The following is a 21,300-nucleotide window of genomic DNA, read 5'->3' on the forward strand; positions in this document are numbered from 1 at the left end:
CAGCAGGAGAAATCCTGTTATTGCTCAGGCTCCAGAGGGACTTGTGGTACTTTACAAATAGAAAGGCCATATTCCTGTGCTGGACTTCCAGCCTAGCACCAGATCCCTTCCTCCTCCCCCCATCCCGGTGCCCCCGGCCAGCATTCTACTCCAGGGCTAACCCCATGCCTCCACCGCCCAAGGGCATGGGCATTACCTCTCCCACTGAAGTACCCATGAAAGGCCTGGTTTGGGCTCCCCCACAATAAAGTATAAACCAGACTGACACTTGCAAGCACAGTCCATGTGAGAATCCCAGACAGCATGGTTTGCTGACAGATTGTACACTAGTCATACACAGAAGACTCCTAGGACACACCAGCTGTTGACAAGAAATGACAGATATAGTTCCCCTTATTCCCTCTCACTCCCCAGGGGTCTAGCTACTGTTTTGTAGTAGATATTGGAGACAGTTTGGTGCTGCCTATGCTGGCACCCAAACAATTTTCAACCCCAGTGGAGAGAACATAATAATAGCCATTTTGGGTCTCACCCAGGATCCATCTAGTCCCGTATCTTGTCTGACAGTGACCAGCACCAGATGCTTCAGACACAGATGCAAGAAACCCACAATAACAGATACAAGATGATCTGACTCCCACATTACATCTCCTAATCCCTTACAATTAGAGACTGGTTTATACCCGGAACCATGAAGTTTAACAGCTCTTCCAAAATGTGTTAGTATTAACAACAACAATTCTGGCTATTCTGGAGATCCATATAAATGTCCAATCCCTTCTGAATCTTGTTAAATTCTTGGCCTCAATGACATCCTGTGACAATGAGTTCCACAGTTTAATTACATGTTGTGTGAAAAAGTATTCCCTTTGATTTGTTTTGAATTTGCCACCTTAAATTTCACTGAATGTTCCCTTGTTCTTTTCTTATGAGACAGGGAGATCAGAAGCGCCCAGTCTATCCTCTCCGGACCAGTCATTTCAGATACTTTTATCATGTCCCCTCTTATCTGTCTCCCTTCTAAATAAACAATCCCAGTCTTTTCAATCTCTTCTCACACAAGAGCTTTTCTAGGCTCCTCGTCATTCTTGTCTTCCTGCTCTGAATTCTCCTCTAATTTGGCAAAATCCTTTTGAGAGGGGGTGACCAGTACTGCCCACTGTGTTCTAGGTGAGGCCGTACTATTGATGGATATAAAGGCATTATAATATTTTCCATATTATTCCCTAGGCATCTTGACGTCTTGTTTGCTTTCTTTGACCACCGCTCCACACTGAGCAGAGATCTTCACTGAGCTGTCTACAGTGATGCCGAGGTCCCTTTCCTTAGTGGATACAGTTAACTTAGCTGCCTGTAAGGTGTAAGAATAGTTTTAAAATTTCCCTCCAATGTGCATTACTTTGTATTTATCGACAACGAACTCCATCTGCCATAGGGTTACCCATTCACCTAGCTTGGATGGGTCCCTCTGAAGATCTCTACCATCCTCTTTGGACTTGATTAACCTAAATTACAGAGACCAGGAGATTCATGGTTCAGTGGATGACAACTGCATGTTTTCCTTTGCTTTGATTGGATCTGCCTATAGTGAAGGCTACAAGAAGAGAAAACTGATGCAGATTCTGTGTCCACATAGAGTGAACTGAGAGTAAAATCTCTGGAAGGAGCAGAACCTGAACTGGATTTCTGTTCCCATTTGTAATGGACTCATTACCCTCTGTTCCTTCCTCGGATCTACATATTGACTCTCTCAGTCTTCTGTGACCTACCTACATGCCTAGATGTTTATAAAGCAACCACTCAGGAGGTAACCAGATGCCAGGAGATCACACTGTAGATTATGAGGTAACAAGCTGCCCGCAGAAATGGACTTGGAAAGATACATCCTCAGTTTACCGGCTGTGAACTTTTGAAGAAAGACAAGGTGAGTGAGGTAATATCTTTCATTGGACCAACTTGTTTTTGTGAAAGAGACAAGCTTTTGAGCTTCCATAGAGTTCTTCAGATCTCAAAAATGTGCCTCACTCACCAACAGAAGTTGGTCCAGTAAAAGATCCATCATCCTCATCCACCTTGTCTCTCTAATGTCCTGCGACCAACATGACTACAATACTACAATAAACTTGTGAAGGCAGATACATGAATCTAGAGACTTGTCTACACACAGGTTTAACTATAATACTGGTTTGAAACCAGTACAGTTACAGCAGTGCAACATGAGGTGAAACAGCAGCCAACAGCCAATGCACATGTGCAGACTGGCTGCTTGGGTTGCTAGGCTGCATTTTGTTTCTCCACGTTTTGGACCGGCTCTACTCACCTCACTCACTCTAACCCATGGGAAAAAAGGCATCACATGTTTTCTCTTAGTAATGCCTAAAACTAGGTTACATTCTCAGCCATCATGTTATATATTCCAGCGACTGAGGAAACCAAACCAAACCATTTACTCAGTGTGCAATGTGAAACCTAGGAGTGTGCACAGCTATGAAAGATGCAAGAGTCAAACACCTGGTGACCCAAACTCTGGACTTCACTGTTTTTAAAGTTCAGTGGAAAACGGGAATACCGTGTATGTGTGGGGAAGGATTTTCAGCTTCTTTATTTCTACTTCATATTTCTCTATGTCCCAGAGGACTGACACCATGATAAGGCTGGAGTTTTTAAAACAACCTGGTTTTTGGTGTTACCCAGGCACAAGAAAAGCATCTGCTACATTTCTTATACCTGCTCCTCCCCATTCCCAGATGCCTCCAAAACACCCATATGGAAATGTACCGAACTTTGCCAAAGAATCGCTCTCAGTCCGGAGGCTAATTCGTTTGAAAAGAGATCAAGAATGGCAGTGCCTTCCCAGCCCTTACACACAATTTGCTATGGAGACACTAAAGCAGCACTGAACTCACACTCCCAGCTCTTGGGCAGACTCCCAGGAAGTTGCCTTCGAGAGCTGGAGTCCGTAGGGACCCTGGGATGGACTCAGGCTCGGCTGAATCGCACGAGTGAAACAGCAGTCTTAGTTTTCCCAGTAAAATTCTGGAGTCAGCATCGTTTTGTGGTGAGAGTCTGTAAACATCAATTCAACAGGAAAAGAAGACGTGGGGAGCCAGCACCCTCTCATGCCCTTCGCCATTATGTCATTCTACCCCTTGTGCCCACAAGACTGCATACGAGAACCAGATGTGCTGATCCAGTGACAAGCATCGCAGCCAGGAGGGGAAGGGAAGCAGCACATGAGACCAGACAAACTATCCAGCACCGGAGACCAGGAAGAGAAGAACCAGAACTGGGTTTTTATGTCTGTTTGGAATGGGATCTGGCTGCAGCCCTGGGAAGCAGAGAATTGGAACAGGATTTCTACACACTCCTGCATTGTGGCTCTGCTGTGTCTGGTGCAGTCCTAAACCAGCTGAAAGGGGCTTTACACTGCAGTCCAGGCTCCCCCTTTTCTTAGAGCGTGTCTACACTTTTTGTTTTGCTGCTTTAACTCTACCTGGTTAAAGGCCTCGCGCCCACACCCAGTTACACCAATGAAAAGTCCCTGTGAAGCCCTGAGCATCAAAGGCCAGATCCAGCCTGGAGACTCACCTTGGGTAGGGTGCTGTGGGCACGAACCACCAGGCTGCAAACACTGGCTGGCGACTCCAGGCTGCTCACAGTCACTCTCACCAGCTGTGGCTGCTGCCCCAGCACGCTGCGTCCCTGGGCCCCTTGAGCCGGTCTCTGCTCGGTATCCAGAGGCGCGTCCTGCAATTGAACACCGAGGGGGGTGGGACAGAGCCAATGGAAGCGAAGGAAAACACAGGAGAGGGACATCAGACAAGCCGGGAGGGATAAAACGCATCTCTCTCGGCTGAGGGAGCCCTGCCGATGGAAGTGAGCCGATAGAGAGGAACCAGGGTGGGGTGCATTGATCCCACAGCCATGCTGAGGGTGAGGTTCCTAGACGGGGACACCCCCCCCCCCCCCCCGTGGTTGTGCCCATGCTGCTGGTGAGAATATCACGGTCCGGTGCAGGCATGTAAGAGAATCCTGCCTAGGCTCCCTTCTGTTCCCAGTGCCAGGGCTGGCTGGATCATGTCTGTGCACTATTGCCCCCTGCTGGACGGTTGAGTAGTGCACCACAAACCAGTGTACCCCTCTGGCTGAGAGAATGCAATTCTATGCCGCTCACCAGACTAGAAACCTGTGGCTTTGGCACTGTTCAGTTTCAGACACTTTCTTCTGACGCCACTGCATTGCTAAAGACCCGTCCCCCCGACGCTGACAGGCCAGTGCCAGCAGCCCGGGACTAAGAGTTCTCAGTGAGAGACGCTGCACAGGGATCCCTGAGGTTCTGCCCGCTGCCAATACACAAATACCCAGGTTACTGCTATCCTGAACTTAGGGAACTGGTGTTAGGCAGAGTCTCATCAGCACAGAAAGGGAGAAATTGCCCATCCAAGCAAGTGCCAGAGATTGTGCCATAGGCCCCTGAAACCTGGACTTTTCTCCACTGAGTTCAGTGACACACTCAGGTCGCTAAGGACTCGCTCAGTATCTCTTCCACACACCTCACCACTGAGCCAAAACCCCAGGACTCCCTTGATAAACTCAGGTGGCTACGGCCACTCCTGTGTTTGCTGTGCAGGTCATGTGCTCAGCATAGCTGCCTCTGCAAGCCAGAGAGATGGGGAACAGGAAGGCATGGAGGGGGGCCAGGAAGCACAGCTCACACGAGGACAGGCTGTTGCACTTGGGAAAAGGATGACGGGAGACTCAGCCTGTCTCCACCAGCATGAGAGACCCATGCTCCCTGGGTGGAGGAACGAGTGACGCAGGAGCCTGCAGGCAGGAGCGAAGTGAATGTGCCTACTATCAAGTGAGGGAAAGCAGCTCTGACTGGCTGCGCCACCCTCCCACACACAAACCTAGCCAGTCTGGGGGGACAGCTGGGGCTCCTGACTGGCACAGCAGAGCACAGCTCTTCGGGGAGGGATCACTGCTCTCTGTGACTTGGATTCTACGGCCCCACTGTGACAGGTGCTGTACGCATACACAGTAACTGTAGCCAAAAGGCCAGCCTTCCTCCTTCCCAAAGGAAAGGACACGGGGAACTGGCTTCCGACACATTGTTCCAGCTCGGGGCCATATAACAGGGCAAGCTGACCAGCCTGCTGGCACCACAGCATCTCGCTCCCCGGAAAACACACGGTCTGGCCTCCAAGCTCTGCTGAAGAGGAAGGCGCCTTTTCTGCCCCCTGGTGGCCACGTTTTGAACAGGTTAAAAATTAACTCTCCTCAAGGACAGATGAACGGTCTCGTGCATTTATAGACTCGGAAATGCAGGGCGGGAAGGTCCCTTGGGAGGTCATAATCCACCCTGGTGAGATTCAGACTGTAGCAAGGATTAACTCTTTACTCTCTACCAGAATCTTCAATGCAGAACAGTGGTCACAGGCTCCATGAAAAGGGGGCGCTCCTCAGGGGGAAGAGGGCGGGGCTACAGGAAATCCCCCTACTCTCTGCTAGGCTGGGCAGGAGTCATGGTTTGGGTCTGTTTGCCAGCACTTAACTCTTTAATACTAGGAATACTTCAAATGTAAACAGGGCCTGCCTCAAGTTGTGAAGAGGAAAAAAAAAAAAGCTGCAATCGGCGGCACTTTGGCGGCCGCTCTACCGCACCGCTCAGTTTTTCGGCGGCAATTCGGCGGCCGGTCCTTCCCTACGAGAGGGACTGAGGGACCCGCCGCCAAAGAGCCGGATGTGCCGCCCCCTTCCATGGGCCGCCCCAAGCACCAGCATGCTGCGCTGGTGCCTGGAGCTGGCCCTGAACGTAAAGCAAACATATGTTTGAGGACACAAAGCATGAATTGCAGGAGAGATTTTAAGCTTTTGAAAAATGGGAAGCAGAGCAGGATGGGAGAGAATTCAGGGCTGGGGAGGCCCAGAGATCTCTGCTATCCCATTCCCCAGCCCTGCTACTCTGCTACTCGTACAACAACTAATTAAAGAAAGTACATGCAGCTGTCCCTTCCCTTTGAACACTCCACCGAGAATGTTTAAAATCCTGCCTATCTGAGGAAGGCCAACTCAGTGGGGCCCAGGGGTGTAACAGGTCTTGTGGTCTTATCACTGGAGCAAGCGCTCACTGCCAGCTAAGATGCTATTGTAAACAGGGCCTGGTTTGGGTTTCCCATTTGTTTCCACCTGCCTTTACTGATTATCAGAGCTCCTCCTCAGAGCTAGGTGCATTGGCTCATTCCCAGCTGCTGTACCCCACACAGTCCAGCTGCTGACCAAGTGTAAAGCTATTAAGATCTAAAGGTTCTCTGGTGCAGCGTTTCTCAATCACAGGGTCACAACTAGACCTGGGCAAAAAATTGTCAGCAAATGGCAAATTTGCTGAAAAATGCATTTTTCAGGGCATCAAAATTATTCATAACTTCAGGTAGAATTCAGCAAATAATTTCAGATTAAAAAAAACTGAAAATCATTTCATGATTTCAGAATGAAATTTGTCAACTTTTTGTTTCAAAACAGTGTTTCATTTTAAAATTTAGTTAATTTAAAAAAAACAGGTGAAACACACCTGAAAATTTTTTACCCAAAATATTTTTGTGGCAGAGGGAGAGGTTTGTTTTGGTGAAAAAATGCCCAACAAACTTCAGTTTTGGTTTGAACCGAACCACATTTTTTTTTTCCCGATTTTTCAGTTCAGCTCTCAAACCAAAAAATCCATGCTTCGCTGTTTTAGTCCCGACCCTAACAGATGTCACTAAAGGCAGGTGGGAAGGGTGAGTGTGTGAGCAGGGGCGGCTCCAGGCACGAGCGCAGCAAGCGCATGCCTGGGGTGGCAATCCGCGGGGGGGCGGCCTGCCAGTTGCTGTGAGGGCGGCAGGAAGGCAGCTTTCGGCGGCGTGCCTGCGGGAGGTCCGCCGTCCCATGGCTTCGGCAGCAATTCGACGGCGGGGATACCGATGGCACGGCACCGGCGGACCTCCCACAGGCATGCCGCCGAATCCGCTTGACCAGTGGACCGCCCGCAGGCGCGCCACCGAAAGCCGCCTGCCTGCTGTGCTTGGGGTGGCAAAAAACATAGAGCCGCCCCTGTGTGTGAGGCATTGACTTTTTTACAAACTAAAGCAGGGAAAATTTTGCACACCCTTATGTTTCAAGATTATATATTCTCTGTCAGTCTCTTGAAACACATACACAAATCAATGATTTAGACTTAGCATTGATACATGTTCTACCCTTACTTACAGAGAAAATAGAGGGGCTACAGAAATTTTTGATTTAAAATAAGGGGTTGCCAACCTGAAAAGGCTGAGAAACGCTCTCTAGAAAATACCCCTCAGAGAGTCAAAGCATTCCTGTGTCCACTACAGGTTTCTTTGCATTGCTATCTATCCTTTTCTATCTCTCAAGTGAATTTCATTTAAAGGGACATCACTTCTTTCAGCTCCAAAGTTCTCTATACTCCATACGGATCTGGAGTTCCCTCACTGGCATAATTGAAAATTATGTAAATCTGAAATGCAGAATCATTAAACTAAAAGATTTTAATCCTTAAATTATTAAAGTCATCGCAAGAGTTATTTAATTCAAGGGAGGATTCCTGCAGCATTTTATGTTTCCAGTATGATTAAATTTTTTGTGTCCCTAATTTTGTGTCTGGCACACATTGTGTCCCATATTTAGGCCGTGGCAGGTTGAGAAGCATAATCCACAGGGATGGACTCTTGGGGATGCATGGATGGGTGGCCGGGTTCTCTTGCTCAGAGTCCTGGGGTACCGAGTTTGAATCTGGAAAAGGGGGAGGAGATTTTACCTCTGTACCTGGTCCTGATGAGACCACTACTAAAATACTGTGTACATTTCTGCTGTCCACACTTCCTAGAGAGGGTGCAGAAAAGTGATTCAAAATGATTCAAGGGCTGGAGAAAATGCCCGACAATGAGATTTAACAAGCCCATCGAAAAGAAAACAGAGAGATGACTTGCTTACAGTGGGGATTGTGACTGGGTGTTCCAGGCATTTTTCCCCCATTGGAGGCCCCAGCCTTGGCACACCCCAGCCTAAGAAGGTGTCCCTTTTGGAGAACAAGAGCAGCAAGTTTAGACTTCAAAGAACTGCCTGGAGAGGCCACCCAGCTGCTGGAGCCGGCAGAAGCCAATCAGGGCCCAGCAGACAAAATCAAAAGGCCTGGCTGCAGCTGGGAAGGACAGGAATGGTTTCCTGAGTCTTAACCCAAGCAACCCAAATTGATCAAGGGCCTAACTCTGGCTGCACCTTGTTCACTGAACCTGTTTTATATTAAGCAAGGTAAAGCCCAGGTGGCCATCTTGAGTTAAGTCTGAATGTATTGCTATAAAGTTACGGTGAGCTCTCTTTGCAAGATGCCCTGCTGGCTCAGGCAAGCTGTGATCGGGAGCAAATAGGGGACGCTAAGGGGCTCTCTAATCTAGCGGAGAAAGAGAGAACAAGAACCAAAGTTGGGAAGCTGAAGCCAGACAAGTTCAAGTTAGAAATACAGGACAAATGTTTAACCGTGATGGTGATTAACCATTTGAACAAACTGTTAAGGGAAGTGATGCCTCAGACGTCTTCAAATAAATACTGGATACCTTTTGGGATGTTATGCTTTAGCCAGCAAGTTACTGGGCTCATCACAGGGGTTACTGGGTGAAATTTAACAGCCTGTGATATACAGGAAGTCAGACGAGCAGGTTTAATGAGCCCATCTAGGCTTAAACTCTATGACTCTAGGTATTCATTTCCCATTTGCAGCCTTCTGAATCTAAAGTTAGGCATCTGTTCTGTCCACCTTTTTAGCCAACAGTGGAGTAAATACCCGTGGGTGGTGAGCGCAAGGGTTGGGTTTGTGGCCAATGAGTTTCATTTTTGTACTTGTATTTAGATATTGCCTGCGGGCAAGACGAACTGACAGACAAGAGGCTGGCTTGGGAACTCGTTATATTGGCACTTGATGTTGAAGCTATCGGTTCAGTATCCCTGCATGTGACCGGATTGCTGAGGGGGTGAGGAAATCAAGCACTCATAACCCAGGGACCAGAAAACCCTCCCATCTTTGCTCTTTCTGCCCTGAGCACTTGTTCTTGCCAGACAGTAGCGGGATACCATCCAGTAATTTTAGTCTTTTGGGGATGTATTGAAGGGAAAGGCCCTTGAAACTATCCTTCCATCTATGCTAGGAAAGAGGTCCACTGCTAACAGCTAGACCCTGGAGTCCCAACAGGGTAAGTTCTCTCTGATCCTAGTCAACACCTACATGGAGACGGCAGATGAACTGGACTCAGCTGCCAGCCTATAAAGGTGAGACACAGCTTTATCTGTCGTTCACCCATCTGACCACACCACTACCCCATTGGCTCGCATAGCAGCATCTGCAAGTAATGCTTTCTGCCATCTCCAGCTGGCTAGGAGGTTCCATTCCATCCTGGTGAACAACCACCTGGCCTCTGTTAGACACATCTTAGTCACCTCCAGTCTGGATTAGAGCAATGCAGAAAGTCAGACTAGAACAGAATGGCACAGCATGACTCCTCAGCGACATGGGCTATCCTGAGCACATCACACCTGTCCTCTGCTCCCTGTACTCGCTTCCTCGTGGGCTGACCCCAGACTATGAAATGAACTCCTACCATCCCAAACCTTCCATGTCAAGTGCAAGGTGAGGAGCGGATGGGAGAGAGGACAAGCCACACACAACAGGTGCTACTCACATCACTTGATGCGTTACTGGAAGGTGCTCAGATACTGCAGCGAGGATGATTTAAGAATGTGTCTTGAACAGAATAAAAAAGTGTCAGCATCAGCTACCCGATGCCTGTGTTGAAAATAGCTTATCTGTTTGTATAGGGGGGGCAAACCCATTCGCGGCACAGTTACAGATTTGTTAGTTTGCCCAGAGAATCTTCTTTTTCCCCTCACTTGACTTGTATCTATGTAACTGAAGTGGAACAACGTGCGGAGGATCTGGGTTTTCATGCAGCTTGGCACAGAAAGGGGGAGTCACTTTTCTTACCTCCAGATTACGTTGGGGATCTCCAGGGCTATTAGGTGAGCCCAGCTCTCCAGCATCATGCTGATTCTCAGATATACGGGGGGCTGGATCTGGGATCTCATGCTGCGGGTGTGCAGAAAGTAAGCTCAGCTCATAGAACTCCTGAATATCTGCAAAACAGTACGAGAAACATCCATAGAAGTGGGGAATCCAAACTGAACAACTGAGAGCGCCCTGCCTAGTGAACCACAGACAGACCTCCACTCTCTCTGCCTTCCCGTCACGTTTAATGGCTGTGAGACCTGGTGCAGGTAAACTTCTGCCTTGATAACTGGTACGGGATTCCTCTGCCTCCCACAGGACAGCCATCCTAGGCTAGACACACTCACTCCACAGGTGTCGCTGGGAATGCAGTGCTTCTGCAGGCTACCAGCCGTCTGCACGGAACTAACGTGTACTGTGAGCTCAGCGGCACATGCTGGACCTGGTTCCCCCGCCCACACCTTGCACTAGGCTCTTCAGGTGCTAGCCCCTGGAGGGTCCCTACAAACACTTAAGCATCTCTAGTAAGTAACAGATGATTCATTTCCTGGGACTGGCAGGAAATCAGAAGGTGCGAATACCCCAGTTCCAGTGCAAACAGCACCAGTTGTTCTGAACTCAGCCCCGAGGGGCACTGCAGTAGCGCTGTGTCAGGGTAACCACCGTGTCCCATTGGGGCCCATCCACCCCATCCTCCCACCACCCCCCGTCCTGCTTGCTGGCTGCTGACCGGCATCCTCCGGCTGCTGCTACGGAGCCCCCAGCCACCGAGAGGCAACGTGTTGCTTCCAAGCCTGGCTCTCGGCTGCCTGCTGCGTGGCCTTCCTTCCACCGCCAGCATCCAGGCTAGTCCAGCCTGCTGCTCCTGCTCGCAGGCAGCCGCCGGCTCCCTCCTGCGCCTGGTGCCCGCAGGGTTCTACTGCCCTTCCCTAGCCCCTCTCAGGCCGGAGTCGGCACTGGCTAGCTGCTGAACTGGCTAACCCGGCGCAGGTCAAGGGGTGTGGGAAAGCACCAGCAACGAGCAGCAAATCTGTTCCATCGGAGTTAGACATCCAGCAGCTGCTCCTGGATCCCTGCCAGTTCCCGCCTCCCCCACGGAATTCTGCTGCTGGTGCACAGCAAAGCGGTGTCCAGAGGCCCTCGTGCCATTTAACCCTTATTCTGATATCAAACGCTGGCTGCCCCAGAGGTGGAAGGGGTGTAAGCACATGATCAATTGCCTGTCAACACACACAGCAGGCACAGCGCAGACACCCAGCTCCTGGGTTCCAGGAGATCTGAGTCAACTGCTAAAAATAAACCAAGTTACAAACCCAAGCGTAATAAACAGGGATGTTTCCATCGCTGGGTTTGTCCCAACTGTCTCACCAGCATCAAGCAATAAAGGACTTCACGCGAGGTTCAGCGTTAGGTCACTTCTAGTCCAGGCCTTCTCCCCGGCTGGAGGCAGTGCAGCGATGGCCCCTGGACAGTTTCCCCAGGAGGCTAGCTAATCCATCTGTAATTATTATATGGGCCACACCTTCTACTCCCAGAGCTACTCACTCCCTTCCGGGGCGACAGAGGCCGGGCGTGGTCAGGGCCTCACTGGCTCTGTCTGGAGGGAGGAAAGCCAGAACCACGTGATGGACAGCAGAGAGGGCAGTCGCCAGAGGCACAGGTTTCCTCCCAGTTCTAGTTTAATGCTGCTTTGCTTTTTAATGAGACGACATCTGCATTCAACCCCTCTCCTCTACAGTGCGGTCCCCAGAGCAAGATGCTGACTCCCAGCCAAAGGAAAATAAGACAGCCAGGGGCGAAATTCACCCCCTTGGGAAGGAGTTTGGGCCCTAGGCTAGCTCCCAGAGGAGGGAGAGGGCACCATGCCGCCTGCACAGGGACAGCCTGCTCGGTGGGACAGGAGCAGGTCGCACCTGCACTGAGCCCCTTTCGGAATGAGGCAGTGTGTGCCCATCCCTGGCCAGGCACCCCAGGGCTACTGCTCCCCCGCCCGCTGCAGCTACCCCCAGCCGCTGGCTGCGGGAGCACAGAGCCGAGCAGGTGAGAGGCCAGTCTAGTCAGTCCCCTCCATTACAGCCAATACACCTGTTCCAACAGTCATCCAGTTGTCACAGGCAAAGACAACTTAGGAAGCTGCTTCACTGCGAATGGGGGAGGCACTGCTCCAGGCTCAGGCGCCCGCACCACCTGCAGGGGAGCAACATGCTCAGGAACGGCTCTGGCTGCAGGCCGGGGGGACGGGAACGCGCTCGGGGAACGGCTCTGGCCAGGGGGACGGGAACGCGCTCGGGGAACGGCTCTGGCCAGGGGGACGGGAACACGCTCGGGGAACGGCGCTGGCTGGGGGGATGGGAACGTGCTCGGGAAAGGCTCTCTCTAAGTTCGCAGCACTGGATACCCCCTGGCATGGGACGGTAGGAGGAGAATAGCCCACAAGCCCCTCTGAGATCTCGGTTACCAGTAGGCAGGATTCCAGGGCAGATGGGGGTGGGTGCACAGTGAGGTGTTCTGGGGACCTACGGGGGCGTGGCAGTAGGAGGCATTGATAGGGCTCTGGTATGGACCAGGGGCCATGTGATCTAGCAGGTGATGCATCTACAGTGCTTATGTGAGCCAAGGGCAAGCCGCAAGCCGTGTTTCACTCTCTTCCATTATTTCGACAGCCCTTTGGTGCACCCAGGAGGCGAACCCAAGCCCAGCCTAGAAACACGCCTTTCCCTCCCAACAGCTGCTGGACAGACAGGAGAGAAGAATGGCTGAGGCCAGGGAGTCAGCAATGGACAGCAACAGTGGGTTTCAAGGAGATGCTCCTGGGGGAATTCTGTGTCAAAATTTTGAAAATTCTGCGCACACTATCCGGAGGGCCCGGGGTGAGGGGTGGGCAGGGATCACCCTCTCGCAGGACCCACTCGAGGTCGACCCGAGAAACAGGCAGTAAGGCGGCCTCCATCTCCTGAAGTACGCGCCGGGGAATCCGAAGGGTGGAGAACCCCATGCGCCAATCTAGCGCCAGGAGATCCACCCAGTGCCCCTGGTCACAGTCCAGGAGGTCCCTGATCCCGGTGGCTTCTACCAGGACCAACTTCTGGCACACCAAGGGGGACTCTGCCACATGCACATAAAACTGAAGATTGTGCAGGAGATCTACCCCTTCGGTGGCTGCCACAGACCTGGTTGCAACACAAACAGGACTTTGTTTTAGTGAGAAAACATCTAGTCCTGTTATAAAAATAATCATTATGTAACAGAGGAGCATTGGCTCCTCCCTGTTCAGTTATTCTCAGCAACTGCCTGGAATGCGCTAAACTTTATGAAAATAGGATTAAAAATAAAAAACCTTCTCCCCAGTGTGTCACTAAACAATCCAGTCTCTGGATTTAGGTAAGTACAGCTGAGCTCTCATGGCATACCAGTGCTATGGAGCCTGGGATTACGATTTTTCACCACTCACAAGTACGTGAGGCACTTCCCAAAGCAAATACGAAGATTCCTGCCCCAAGCAGTGGATCTGTGCAAGAGAACCCTTGAGCCCATGTAGGCCATTTGCAGGATCAGGGACTCCTTTTAGACAGGATGCAGTAGATGGAAGTAAGAAACAGTAGGGAAGGGCAGGACAGAAAAGAAGGCAGGTTACAGCAGCATCACACGTGTCTCGGTTCGGGGATGTGCACAGTTTCGTCGTTTAATTCACTAATTTCTCATGGGCATCAGGAAATGCATGTTTGTTTCTCCCATACATTTGGTTACACAGAATTATTACACAAAAACAACAGTAAGAGAATGTTATAGCTGCACAAGACAGGACATACCATGGTTAAGGTTACATGTTCAACTTTAAGGGCCAAATTCTGTACCGTGACATTGGTGTAAATCGAGAGTAACTCCACTGAAGTTACTAAGAGTCAGTAGGGATTTACATGGGATAATAGAGATCAGAATTTGGCCATAATCTTTCCCCCAGGATAGAAACGTCATGTGAATATTATTTAACAGCTACACTGCAGTAGTGTCTAGAGGCCAAGAGGCTGAGCGCCCAGCATGCCAGATGCTGTACAAACATATAGAAAATGACAATCCATGCCCCAGAAAGCATCCAGTTTTTAATTACATGATGAGAGACTTGCTCAGAATAGACATCTTTCCCATCCCCTCAGATTACGCAGGTGCAGCACTTGGAAATAACTGGGGAGTCTTGCCTGCAGCACCGATGCTACATTCATTATCATATCAGGCCATTTTGGGAAGCTGTTACGCTCTGGCAAGTTCCGCCCCAGAGGTGGCTGTGGTAGGAGAAGCACTGTTCCATGAGCCTGGGAAGGGCTTTGGAATCCTTGGATCAGCAGTATAAGGCCACCAGCCTGCTAAGAAAGTGACACTGTAGAGCAGATGCTCTCATCCCTAGGGAAATGGACACTGATGCTAGGTGCACTATCCCCTCCCCATGGCCTGGGAACATTTGGGGGCAATACAAAGATCCCTTTCAGCACAGCAGGCCCATGCCCCTGCTCTCCTTGGGGTACTGCAGGGACTCTCAGGGGCAGGAGGTTTGCTGCATGAATTGGAAGGGGATGGGGTACGGGTCAGAAGGGAGTTAATTGGCTGGGCGGCAGCCTCACCCGGAGGAGCGGCAGGGAGCTGGATCAGCTCCTGCTCTTAGCACAGGACCTTTGGCTGCCTTGCCGCCCCAGCCAGTTTGCTGCCGTGACAGCTCACGGGTGTTTCCAACAGGACTCCAGCCCTGGAGGGTGAAAGGGGGAGGCTTTGTCCATTATGTGGCTGCCTGCTCGTCAGGGTGCTGCCTCGGGTGGATTTGTGCAGGGACTGCCGGCAGCAGCTCTGGCTCTGCTCCCCCCGCTTAGATTTTCCAGCCTTCACAGAAGACACAACAGCTCCTTTCAGCCACAGGCCTGTTTTCAGGGAGTGAAATGTCCAGGGCACATTCTAATGGAGGATGTGGTTTCCTCTCGGCCCCACATCAGGCAACTCTCCCAGGCTGGCCCTTTGCTGGTGCCTGATACCCTAAGACCGAAGCTCCCTCCAGCTTCTTCCCTGGGTGTAGCACAAATGACTTGAGTTGGAAACCTAGGAGCCAAGTCTTACCCCCTTACTGGGCCCTTGCTAATCCCACTTGACGGTCACACGTCACCTCTCCTTCTCCACCACAGACTGACTCACCCTCATTCATTCCATACCCCTATTCGCTAGCACCTCCGCTCCACGGCTCTCTGCCCCTCGCTCGCTTTCACCGCCCAGCCCACACTTCCTCGCCCTCACGTTCAGTCTGCGGGTTGTCACCGCAGGTAGGTATACCTGCACGAGCTTTAGTCTCGCTGGCACTAGCCGCAGTGGTAGTGAGCATGTGGCAATGCAGGCTTTAGTGCATGCTAGCCACCCACGTACAAGCCCACCGAGGGCTCTGTGAATGTATGTGGGTCACTGGACCGTGCTGGGGCCCATGCTGTCACACCTTCACTGCTACTGTTCCCGTTACCCCCGGGAGCTAGACTAAAGCTCGCTCAGCTAGTCCTTTCATGGACTCCAAGAACTGGTAGGTGAGGTCCCATGAGAAGGAAACTTACGGGGAACAGGAATTCAGGAGAACTGGCAGTTTCTCAAGGAGACAATATTAAAGGCACAACTGCAAACCGTCCCAATGCAAAGGAAAGATGGGAAGACGGGTAAGGCCAATAAGGCTCCATCAGGAGTTCTTTAATGATCTGAAAATCAAAAGGAATCCTACAAAAACTAGAAACGTGGACAAATTGCTAGGGAGGAGTAAAAGAGACTATCACAAGCCTGCAGGGACAAAATCAGAAAGGCTAAAGCACAAAATGAGTTACACCTAGCAAGGGACATAAAAGGCAGTAAGAGGTTCTTTAAATACATTGGAGCAAGAGAAAAATGAAGGAAAGTGTAGGTCCTCTATTTAGTGAGGAAGGATAACTGATGACATCAAGGAGGCTAAGGAGTCTAATGCCTACTTTGATTCAGTCTTCACTAAAAAGGTTAATGGGGACCAGATACTCAACACACTTAATATTATCAACAAGGGGGAAGGAACGCAAGCCAAAGTAGGGAAAGAGCAAGTTAAAGAATAATTAGATAAATTGGATGTATTCAAGTGAGCGGGACCTGATGAAATTCATCCTTGGGTACTTAAGGAACTAGCAGAAGCAATATGAGAAGCGTTAGCAATTATCTTCAAGAACTCATGAACCATAGGGGAGGTACCAGATGACTGGAGAATGACAAATATAAGGGGAAGAAAGAGAATCCAGGGAATTAAAGACCAATCAATCAGCCTAACCTGATACCTGGAAAGATCCTGGAACAATTATTAAACAATCAATCTGTAAGCATCTAGATGATAATAAGGTTATAAGGAATAGTCAGCATGGATTTGTCAAGAACAAATCATGCCAAAACAACTTGATTTCCTTCTTTGACAGGGTTACTGGCCTAGTGGATGGGGGAAGCAGTATACTATCTTGATTTTAGTAAGGTTTCTGACACAGTCCTGCATGACATTCTCATAAGCAAACTGGGGAAATGCGGTCTAGATGAAACTACTGTAAGGTGGGTGCACAACTGGTTGAAAGACTGTACTCAAAGAGTAGTAATTCATGGTTCGCTGACGACAACAAGCTGGGAGGGGTTGCAAGCACTTTGGAGGACAAGATTCTTCAAAAAAGAACTAGATAAATTTATGGAGGATAGGTCCTTCAATGGCTATTAACCAGGATGGGCAGGGATGGGTCCCTAGCCTCTATTTCCCAGAAGCTGGGAATGAGCGACAGGGGATGGATCACTTGATGATTCCCTGTTCTGTTCATTCCCTCTGGGGCACCTGGCATTGGCCACTGTTGGAAGACAGGATACTGGGCTAGATGGACCTTTGGTCTGACCCAGTATGACCGTTCTTATGTTATGATTAGAATTCAAAATGAATTTAACCAATTGGAGAATTGGTCTGAATTCAACAAGATGAAATTCAATAAAGACAAGTCCAAAATACTTCACTTAGGAAGGAAAAATCAAATGTACAACTACAAAATGGGGAATAACCTGCTATGTGGTAGTACTGCAGAAAAGGGTCTGGGGATTATAGTGGATCCCAAATAGAATATGAGTCAACAGTGTGATGCAGCTACGAAAAAGGCTGATTATCCTTCTGGGGTGTATTAAACAGGAGTTTTGTATGTAAGACTTGGGAAGTAATTGTCCCACCCTGCTCGGCACTGGTGAAGCCCCAGCTGGAGCACTGTGTCCAGTTCTGGGCATCACACTTTAGGAAAGGTGTGGACAAAATGGAGAGAGTCCAGAGTAAAGCAACAAAAATGATCAAAGGTTTAGAAAACCAGATCTGTGAGGAAAGGTTAATAAAACTGGGCATGTTTAGTCTTGAGAAAAGAAGATGGGTGGGGTGGGGGGGAGAGGGGAGGGACCTGATCACAGTCTTCCAATATGTTAAGGGCTATTAGAAAGAGGATGGTTTTCAATTGTTCTCCGCATAAGAAGTAATGGGTTTAATCTGCAGCAAAGGAAATTTAGGTTAGATGTTAGGAAAATCTTTTTAACTCTTGGGATAGTTAAGCATGGGAATAGGCTTCCAGGGGAGGTTGTGGAATTCCCATGATTGGAGGTTTTTAAGACCAGGTTGGACAAACACCTGTCAGGGCTAGTCTAGGCTTGTGGTCCTGCCTCAGTGCAGGGGCTGGAGTAGATGACTTCTCCAGGTCCCTTCCAGCCCAACACTTCTATGATCCTACCCAAACTTTGAATACACCTGGATTTGGGGTGTAGACGTACTTTGGATGTGCTCATGTGAGAAAGAAAAGTCAGGAGAAGGGAGGGGCAGGGGGAAAAGGAGCTGGGTGACAATGGAAGCAGCCAGAGGAAGAAAGGGGGAGCCCAGGACCACCACCCCCCCCACACCTCTTGCCCTGCGACACCACCGGACAGCGTCTCTCCAAGGCAGGTTTGTATCTGTGAACGGTGCCTTGCAGCAAAGGACGGCAAGCAGGCCCCCCAGTACTCCATAAGGAGCACTGAAAAACTCCTGATCAGATACAAGCTGGTTTTCAAGCAAGAATCCGGCAGAGGCTCAGATACTGAGACACACACAGAAGCTCCTGTGCCATGAACACCACGCTCTGAGGGTGTGTCCTCCGGCGTACTCTTTGTACTGTGCCCCTTGCTGAGAGGTCGCTGTATCCAGCACACCCACCGACAGCCCGAGCCAGGCAGGCTCACAGCCCAGCAGAGGTCAGGTTATCCAGGGAGACTCATCCTCCCATTAGTCAGGGCTTACAGCAGCAGCAGCAGGAGCTGGTGTCAGTTTCCGAGGAGACAGGACACCAGCAAATCCACAGCAGTGCTCTTGCCGGAGAGGAAGAAAAGGGCTACGTAAGGCACTGATCCTCAGCAGCGTCGGCATGTGGCAGCTGTGGCTGGTTTGTGATGATTTCATAGGGATCACGTGCAGCACACAGGACATACAAGGGGAGCAGAGGGCACACAGCGGGAAGCTGGGTCAGTGCACCAGGTGTGGAAGGGGAATCTGCAGATTGCCACAACTAAGGGCTGGTCTACACTGGGGGGTGGGGGGAATCGATCTAAGATATGCAACTTCAGCTACGTGAATAGGGTAGCTGAAGTCGAAGTGTCTTAGATCGATTTACCTTGGGTCCTCACGGCGCGGGATCGATGGCCACGGCTCCCCCGTCGACTCCGCTACCGCCGCTCGCTCTGGTGGAGTTCCAGAGTCGACAGGGAGCGCGTTTGGGGAATCGATATATAGCTTAAGACGCGATATATCAATCCCCGATAAATCGATCACTACCCTCCGATATGGCAGGTAGTCTGGACGTACCCTAGGGTAGGGCCTGCAGTAATGAAGTGATCAGGCTTCCAGGGAGCCCAGCAAATCCTCCAGCACTAATTGCTCCACGAATGCTGGAGTCTCTCAGTGACTGCATGTGTCCGGTGAGCCTTGCAGGCTGCATCTCAGTGACCAGCCCGCGAAGGAGCTGTCAGGGGCTGCTGTGAACATGAGAGGACGATTCCCGAGAGAGACATGGAATCAGGCTGCCCACGCAGCCACTGGCAGGAGGCTGAGCGGCCTCAGGATCACCAGCCCCAAACATTCAAGCGGCGTGAGATGGGACCAAACAGCAGGAGACTTTTCGTAGACAGGACTGGGCTTTTGGGGCTGTTTTCTCATTTTTGCACTCCCCTGTCCCGTGTGTGAAACAAGCACAGTGCTGCTGGCTCGGCCGGATGGACGTGAGTAAGGCACTGTGGTCCCTTGCCAGAGGCCCCAGCCGATATCAGGGCTCTGTTGCAGCTAGACGCCTCACAAACACACAGCAGAGACTCTCCCTGCCCCCGCAGCTTACAGTTTAATGCCAAGCCTGGGAGCCAGCGTGTGACAGGGACCAAACGAATTCCCTCTCGGGTCCATCCACCAGCCATTGGCTGGGAACGACTTTTAATCCCTGCTGAGCCGGACAAAATTCCAAGCTGTGATGAACAGGTGAAAGATACCCTAGCCCATTAGCAATGCTCTGAGGCAGCCAGTCCCCCAGGAGCACTAATGCTGCACCTTCGGGAATGAAGCAGCTGTTTGGAAAGACGAGGTTATTCAATCAAGTGCTTACCTTTCTGGAGCTCAGACACACAGGCCCCCCTGAGTCTCAAACATACCCAGCGTGCCACACCCTGTGCCTGTTCCTAGAGGAACAGTTCTCCCTTAGCCACATACGGCTAATACAAAGGCAACAATAAAACAATTAGCACATCTAGTTTCACTTCTACATACAATGTCGTTCAGACTAAAATACTCCCACAAGGTCTCAGGGCCCTTATGCTAACTCTGGTACAGAGATGTAGTTGTTTGCACGCACACCCTTCGGATGGAGAGTCCAGACCTTTCCTGCTTCCCCAATAGCTCTGCACTTACAACGCTGCCCACGCTGGTGTAGACAGCCAGGCTGACAGGAGAATTCTTCTGTCCACCTAGCGCTGTCTACACTGGCGGTTAGGTCAGCTTAACTGTGGTGCTCAGGGGGGTGGATTTTACACACCCTTGAGCGACATCCTTAGATCAACCTAAGCTCCTAGCGTAGACCAGGCCTAAGAAACTGCTGTCCTCTGTGCAAGCCGGTCCAAACGGAGCCAGCGTGCACCTGCCAGTGGGATACACAAGTATTTGTGAGACAGCCCTGTGACACTGAGCACAAGCAATCTTGCTTCTTCTTGGCTAAGGTTACAAACATCGCAGCCAAATGTGACCGAGCCTTTCTTTGGGTTGTCTGCAGGGACTGAACCTGGGATCTTTGCTCGTAAGCGAAAGCAGATCTCTAAGGGTCTGTCTACACTGCAATTAGATACCAGCGGCTGACCAGGTTCACGAGGCTCAGCCTAAGGGGCTGTTTAACTGCAGTGTAGATGTTTGGGCTCAGGCTGGAACATGGGCTCTAGGACCCTGCGAGCTGGGAGGGTCTCAGTGCTTGGGCTGCAGCCTGAGTCCAAACAACTACACCACAATTAAACAGCCCTGACCCCCCAAGCCCGAGTCAGGTGGCACAGGCCAGCCGCGGGTGTATAAGTGCAGTGTAGAGGTACCCTTAGTCTACAAGCACTAACAGAGTCACAAACCACAATAGTCTAGAGAGTGACACAGAGCCACTCTTGTAGTGTAGATTACATGAGCACCTAATTTAGCATGATCCTTCTGAAAGGCTATATGGCAAGGTGGCATCTGGTATGTTAGAAACCTGATTTCTGTTCCCAGTTCTGCCTAAAGTGCAAGTACAACTATCTTCTTTGTAAAACTGGTGAATAATAGTTATCCCCCACGGACTGAAACCCTGCCTTGTACTAAGGATTGTGATTGTCACAGCCGTACGAACAGTAGCTAGGAGAAGAGCTAGGTCTAGAATGTATGGTCTCTGGGATAGCAGTTTAGTGCACCTTCCCCTCTACCCCAGGGTATATGGGGCAGTCCCTTCCTTCGCACACAATCACACAGAGGCTGCAGTTGTTGACTCCTCAGGAGGCTCCTGAAGCATGTTTGTAAGAGCTGGCTGTTCCCATGGTCCCCTAGGCCCGAGGGCCTGAACTGTTCCCTGGGCAGTTTCACTACAAATCACAACCTTGGCTCACCAGCAGGTAAAGGCCTCAAGCGCATGAAGAAAAAGGCCAGGAGGCCAGAGGCAGCAAACCCTGTTTTCGCTGCTCAGGACCAG

General features: G+C 50.5%; 1 protein-coding gene across 4 annotated transcripts in view; it reads right to left on the reverse strand.

The window, feature by feature from the left end:
* The window catches only part of DLG3 (discs large MAGUK scaffold protein 3), a 171,881-nt gene that overhangs the window by 140,135 nt on the left and 10,446 nt on the right, over nucleotides 1-21,300 (reverse strand). For all 4 annotated transcript variants that reach the window (XM_034782715.1, XM_034782714.1, XM_034782713.1 and 1 more), the window contains exons 3-4: nucleotides 10,031-10,179; nucleotides 3,589-3,747 (exon numbers count right to left, since the gene is read on the reverse strand). In XM_034782715.1, the coding sequence (XP_034638606.1) occupies nucleotides 3,589-3,747; nucleotides 10,031-10,179 (308 nt within the window). The remainder of the gene's footprint in view (nucleotides 1-3,588; nucleotides 3,748-10,030; nucleotides 10,180-21,300) is intronic.

The sequence above is a fragment of the Trachemys scripta genome, chromosome 9 (genome assembly GCF_013100865.1).
Source record: "Trachemys scripta elegans isolate TJP31775 chromosome 9, CAS_Tse_1.0, whole genome shotgun sequence".
Lineage (NCBI taxonomy): Eukaryota > Metazoa > Chordata > Testudines > Emydidae > Trachemys > Trachemys scripta.